A 7,013-nucleotide genomic window follows, 5' to 3' on the forward strand; every position below is an offset into this window, starting at 1 on the left:
CAAAGTTTCCCTTCATTCTGTCAGTCCTTACCCTTTTCCAAATTACACTTCCCCATCAATGAGCATCAGGATTCATGCTAAGCCTTACAAGTGCACAAGTCACACTCACATGTCAACCCATGTGCTTGGCCAGCCACCTGCTTTGCTGGAGGAGAGCCTGGGGTTTTCAGTCCTATCCTTGCTTAGCGGTACTCTCAGCGACCTGCTTGCCTTCCAAAACAATCATCTTTCTCAGGCTTTTTGGATTATTTATGAAAATATTTTTTATTTTTATATTTTTATTGAGTATAGTTGATTTATATACAACTATATAACAATGTTGTGTTAGTTTCTGCAGTACAGCAAAGTTCATCAATTATATAGTCTCTTTTAAAGGCTAATTATCTACTTCAAGTTGCTCTTTTAATTTCAATTATACTAAAACTTAGGAAAGATTTAACCTCTGTAAGAATCTGCTTATTCATCTTGCAAACTTTTAACGGTGGAATTACTGAATGCATTGGGGGGGATATTCTGATGGAGTGGATGGAGTCCAAGATGAGAACCGACACTCTTAAATCCCAAATTCAATTCAAACCATTAGAAGGGCCTAGGAAGGGGTTGATGATAATTACACACTAAATCTCTGAAGGCAGGAAGTCTTTGTAAGCTTAGAAACAACAAAAAACATCACAAAACTTTGCTACATTCGGTAGTGGTGGGAAGAGGGTGAGATAGGAATACAAGCCAGGATGTCTATCCTCAGAATACGGAGACATGTGAGGAGCTAAGCTACAGTCATGGAGCTTTGTAGCTGGGACCCTCCAAGGCCATGTGAAGGTAGAAGAACGTTAAGACTGACATCGCTACAGAGGAAGCTAGTTGGCAAAGGGATTTGGGGACAAACATGTGGAGAAAAACAGGGGCAAGGAATCAAGGGTCCAAGGAGGTAAGGTAGCTTCCTATAGGTGGTTTCCAGGAGATTCCCCCTAGATTCTTAAAGAAAATCTGTTAATTGAACTATTTTGACTGGGTTTCTATTCCTTGCACATGGTCTGTAATCTAACACCCTGTATCTCTGGAATTCAGAATTTCCAGATTTTAGAAAGTTATTATGAACAAAGGGTTATGTATGTTAACATTACATCCCCAGCAGAGTGTGGGACTAATAGTATCTATTAACCAATGTTAACCTTAATATTCCTGTAACAAATGTATGGCCCACGTGAGATAATTAAGACTAGAAACAGTTTCACATCAGGTCAAGGTCTGAGGCCAAACAGGTTCAGATTATTAGATTACGCTGTTAGAATTTTCTGGATTTCAGAATTGCAGATAAATGACTGTAGTTTGTATGAATTAATATGACACCTCCCCACTCCAAAGAGAAGCATATAACTGCATTGAGTAACTGTGGTTTAAGTGTTTATTACTTTGAGAAGATAAAAAAATACAAATACTGAAACAATAATGAAGACTGGCCCTCATGACAAAACTGTCTTTAACGTTGTATTTTAAATTACGCTATTTAGTCTCTAAGTCGGGTCCAACCCTCTTGCCACCCCATGGGCTGTAGCCCCCCAGGCTCCTCTGTCCATGGAACTTCTCAGGCAAAAATACTGGAATGAGTTGCCACTTCCTTCTCTAGGGGATCTTCCCCAGCTAGGGATCAAACCTGCATCTCCTGCACTGGGAGGCAGATTCTCTACGCCTGAGCCACCAGGGAAACCCCATATTCTAAATTACAGGAAGGAGTTACAAAAGAAATACATTGGTTTTTAGTTTGTTACTGAACATTACTGTGATCATACAGAAAATATTCATAATCTAAGCTTCACATTACTCTGCAGAGAATTACCAATTTATGTCCCTCATAGGAACAATGAACACATACTGTGGAATACACATTTAAAATAATTCATCTACTTGTGATTCTGCATGATTAATTACATGTAGAGATGAGGGTACATATTACTAGCCAAATGCATGTAACATATCATACCTCTGAATTCAGGTGTGAAATGAAGAGTCTGAAGAAGGGAATTGAGGTAACAGGTTCCACCCTGATTTCTGATTCCACTTAAATTGGTGAATTCTCTAGGAGCAGGTGGCTCCAAAGCTTTGGTCTTTAATCTCTTCCCTTTTCCATTATTATTTGACACACTGGAATAATCTTCTTCAAATAGGTCCCCAAACATTGTGAAACTAAATACTACCCTTAAAAAAATATGACATGTTATATAAATGTCTTTATTTTTAAAACAGAATTTCCCCACATCTCCCCCTTGGGAGATTTTAAGTTGCTCCTTAAGAAGTCTGGGCTTTGGAGGCAGCAAGACCTGAATTTTTTTCATCCCAGTTCCACACTACCTGTGTGACCTTGTGCGAGTTCCTTAACCTGCGTTCCATGTAAAAATGGGATAACTGTCATGCAGGGTCATTTAAAAAAAAATCAAATAACGAAAGAAAGGCATTTAGTCTATAGGGTTTAGCCCACAATAAATGACGGCTATTTTTTTTTAAGGCATACTGATATCACTAGTGAAAAAAGAAAAAAAAAAAAACCATCAATACACCTAATCCGCTGAGGTGGCAAAGTCAATCCTAGATTCTGAGCGTTGACAAGAGCCTGGGGACTGTGAATCACTTCCCCAAATCTCTGCTTCTCACACTCCTTGTACCAGATTGGGTCAGCTAAAAAAGTTAAATGGAACAAATTAATCCCTACAGGAATTTAATACCGGCCCCAAAGCTGGACAGCCCGGAGTTTCACTGGGGGGAAAAAATGCCATTTAAGTCGTCGGGCCTCAAAGGCTCACAATATTTATCGAGTGATCTCGATATTCGCTCCTGGGACGTTAAGCATCCGCTCAAGGTCTCACTCACATCGAGTGTGGAGAAGGGTTCCTTGGAAGATGAGAAACGCAAAGGGCCTAGCCCAAAGTGACAGGAAACGCTGAAATAAAATTATTTTTCTTTTCAATCCGTTCCTCAGAAAAAAAAAGCACACAAAAAAAATGGAACGTGAAAGTGTGGCCTCGAGCGCGTGGTCTGGATTCCGGTCTCCCCCACGCCACAGCCGAGGCCAGGCCCTCAAGTCCTTCCAAGCCACCGCGGAGCCTACGGGCGCGAGACGGAAGAGGTCCCCGCGGCGCGGAACCGCAGATCCCCACGCCAGGAGGACACCCCATCTCGGGGCCGGCCCGAGCACCCTCTCGCCTCGCCCTCCTCAGGCCGTGCCGCCCACACAGTCCCTACGCCCGCCTCGTCCCTCCCGAGACCCCCGGCCGTCGACCCCACTTACAGCCTAAAGCCCAGACCCCCGCCCCGGACAAAACTGGAAGCGAAACAACGCGCAGCAACGGGGCGCCACCATGATGGCGTATGCAGTTCTCCCGCCGCTCCGTGCGTGGGCAATTTATGGAACGCGGGGACTACTTCTCCCAGGATGCCCTGCGGGACAGCTGGCCCGCCGCGCAGGATCTCGTGGGTAATGTAGTCCTTTTGCGCCGAGATTTCGGCCGTCTGGTATGATGGACGGTGTTCGCTTCTAGCCTACTGGCGGTTTCGCGGGTTCGCTGGATCAGGCGGCCACTCATTCATTCGCTTTTTAAAAGTTTTATATTTATTGCTGTTCGTAACTCATATTAGTTAGAGAATACAAAGATCGCTTGTCTTTTGGCTTGGCTAATGCTAGGTTACTTCAACCTTGGAAATATTTGTGTAGAGCTTCAAGGGTGCAGTGTACTTTCAAAGACATTTTACAAGTGTATCTCCAGTGAAAAGTGTTCCACATAACTTTGATCCTTTATAACGTCCTCAGTATTTGTTTTGTCTGCACCAACTCTCATATCCAAGAAAGGAAAGAGGAAAGTGTTAGTCGCTCCGTCGTGTCCAACTTTTGTGTCGGACCCTATTTGCCTATGGACTGCAGCCCTCTAGGCTTCTCTGTCCATAGAATTCTCCAGGCAAGAATACTGGACTGGGTTGCCATTCCCCTCTCCAGAGGATCTTCCCAACCCAGGGATGGAACCCGGGTCTCCTGCACTGTGGGCAGATTCTTTACTGTCTGAGTCACCAGGGAAGACCCTCATACCCAAAGGTACACTAAAAATACCTCAAAATCATGCTCTTTTGCCCGCTTGAGCATGTTTGGTGGGCAATTTTGATAGGGTTGTTGTTGTTGTTGTTGTTTGGCTCTTCTGGCATCTCCTGTCCGATCCAGCTTCCATCCAAGAACGAATGAGGCAGACGGAGAGAAAATCATTTTGACTTAAGCTAAAGGTTTCAGAGATTGAGAACAGCAATAGTGATAGACAGAGTCACAAGGCAGGAATCAAAGTGAATGCCAGCCTGAGGGATTTGTGTTTGGAACACAGGAGGGACATTTCCGTGGTTGCCATGTTCAGGATGGTCAAGAGGGAAAGCACTGGAGGAAGAGAACCAGCTAGCAGGCTGAAGGTCTAGCCCAGGAAACCACAGTGGGAATTGCTGGTTCTCAAGTCTCATTTCTCTTGGCAGCCTCCTCTTTGTGACTGTCCTCCCTGGCTCTGAGGCACTCTATTCTGCCATTTCCCTTACTGCCTTTTGGTCGTTTCTTCTTTGCCTTCTGTGCTTCATTTCCCTTTTCCTCAAATTTGAGTAAATATTCCTCAAATTTCCATTCTCAGTTCAAGAATGAGCCCTGGAAGATTAGCTCCTGAGGATACAAGCTCACCCTTGTGCCCAGCTCTATCCCTGCCATCTCAACAGTGACTGGCTCAGTATATGATCTTAATAGATATGTGTTAAATGAATGAATGGTTTATTAACACCACTGTCATTTCCAGGTCTTGGAGCTGTATTTGAAATTTCATCTTTTCCGCATGAAGCAAATCATTTGTGACTCAGAGTATTGCCTGGGCAATGCTTGTTCCATGGTTCCCTCTCTTCCTGTCAGATCCTTTCTCATTAAGTCTCATCCACTTGAGTATGACAACCTCTTAGGGTGGACTGCTGCTTTATCCAGCCCATCCTGCATGTCACTATGAGATCATCGGAAGCTCACCCCAAGTTTATGTTTCTTTACCAAAGAGGCTTTGGTGATTCCTTGGTATCTACTGCAGAAACTCCTCCAGGTCCAAACACTCTTCATACTGTATTTCTTATGACTCAACTATTCTCCAGTTAAAGTGCTTCCAAATATGCCATATGCCTTTCTGCTGCTGTGACCTGAATTGTGTCCTCACTGAAAGGGACATCCACCCTCCCAGATCCTTGTCACTCCATTCATTATAAGGTGAAAGTGAAAGTCGCTCAGTTGTGTCTGACTGTTTGCGACCCCATGGACTATACAGTCTGTGGAATTCTCCAGGCCAGAATACTGGAGTGGGTAGCCTTTCTCTTCTGCAGGGGATCTTCCCAACCCAGAGATCGAAACCAGGTCTTCCTCATTGCAGGCGGATTCTTTATCAGCTGAGCTACCGGGAAATCCCTCCTTCATTATAAGTCCATCTCAAGCTCTAAATCATCCATCTGAAATTTCCATCTTAAAATTTTCAGAGCTCTCTAAACAAGGTATGACCTTCCCTTTCATTCAGGCTTCAGGATATGCTCCTCTCTTGTAACCTGTGTCTCTGACAAAGTCAGATACGCTCTTTTTGTCAGTATCTCCAAGACAGAGATTGAACCCTATCTGCCCTGTAGCCCCTGCAGCAGTCCACACTAAAAATATTAGTTGCATTTTCATTAATAACACTAACATATGGAGATCAAACCAGTCAATCCTAAAGGAAGTCAACCCTGAATATTCATTGGAAGGACTAATGCTGAAGCTGAAGCTCCAATACTTTGGCCACCTGATGCGAAGAGGCGATTCATTGAAAAAGACCCTGATGCTGGGAAAGATTGAAGGCAGGAGGAGAATGGGACGACAGAGGATAAGATGGTTGGATACCATCACCGATTCAATGGACATGAGTTTGAGCAAGCTCTGGGAGAGAGTGAAGGACTTGGAAGCCTGGCATGCTGCAGTCCATGGGGTTACAGAGAGTCAGACATGACTTAGCGACTGAACAACAATGTGGCTTTTTAGTTTATGGTGAAAATTTAAATCTTTTATTTGCTCGACAGAGAATTGAAGTTGGATCTTTAAAGCCGTTGACTAGACTCTGGGCCATAAAAGTTTCACCCAAGTGTTTTTAGCAGGTAAAGTGCTGCTCAAGGAAGATTAATGATGCTTTTTTAAAGTGTGAGCATTTATTCTGTGCCAGGCAGGTGCAAAGGGTTTCCAAACACTATCTCATTTAATTCTCATAACATTCCCATGAGATGGGTAGTGATGTCATTCCCATTTTATGGATAAGGAACTGAGGTACTGAGAGGTAAATAGTTTCTGCAAAGTGACACAGCAAGTAAATCTCAAACCAAGACTTGAACCCTGTTGATCTGGCTCTAGGAGCTGTGCTCTTAACCACTGATCCTATAACAGTGAAAAGGAAAAAAAGAGTAATGAATTTTTCTTTTTTTCTTTCCCTTTCTTGAGAACAAAGAAGACTAAAAGAACCTTGAGCAGACCTGATTATTCCTAGTTTTTACTTTAAGTGTTCCTAATTTATAATCGGTAACTAATTTGCTTTCCTCAAAACTACATCCTGCACTTACTACCCTCTTACTCCATGCTAAATACATCTTGTCCTTCACTATGCTCTCTTCAGACCACCATTGGTAGCTTTTTGCATTTCAGAAAGGAGGTGGCAGTGCAATAAACCAGAAACAAACAGACCCAATTACCAGGCTACCTGACAGCAGTTATGACTGTTTTTGAGACAATGCAAGAGGAAGAAGAATGCAACATTCTATTAATATATGATCCCTCAGATTCCTCATGACAGGGCACAGTTTCTGAGGCGCTAAACCGCTGTGTTTCCTCCTTGGTCAGCTGAGGGAGGGACCCGGGTGAGAGAAGGTGAGGAGTTTTTAGTCCATGGATTGGAGCCCACCAGGTTGTGTTGTGTGTGTTCAGTTGCGAAGTCATGTCCGACTCTGTGTGACTC

The 7,013-nt window shown here is 43.6% G+C and overlaps 1 protein-coding gene across 10 annotated transcripts in view; it reads right to left on the bottom strand.

Moving 5' to 3' along the window:
• USP40 (ubiquitin specific peptidase 40) overlaps positions 1–3,401 on the bottom strand; it is an 89,762-nt gene extending 86,361 nt beyond the window's left edge. For 9 of the 10 annotated variants that reach the window (XR_805839.4, XR_009494034.1, XR_805838.4 and 6 more), the window contains exons 1-2: positions 3,284–3,401; positions 1,982–2,196 (exon numbers count right to left, since the gene is read on the bottom strand). Coding sequence is in view for 7 of the 10 variants with exons in the window: in XM_024990238.2 (XP_024846006.1) it covers positions 1,982–2,177 (196 nt within the window). In the remaining 3 variants the exon portion in view is untranslated. The remainder of the gene's footprint in view (positions 1–1,981; positions 2,197–3,283) is intronic. The other variant, XM_024990240.2, reaches the window with a different exon arrangement.
• Between the last annotated feature and the right edge of the window lie 3,612 nt (positions 3,402–7,013).

The sequence above is a fragment of the Bos taurus genome, chromosome 3 (assembly GCF_002263795.3).
Source record: "Bos taurus isolate L1 Dominette 01449 registration number 42190680 breed Hereford chromosome 3, ARS-UCD2.0, whole genome shotgun sequence".
In the NCBI taxonomy this organism is placed as follows: Eukaryota; Metazoa; Chordata; class Mammalia; order Artiodactyla; family Bovidae; genus Bos; species Bos taurus.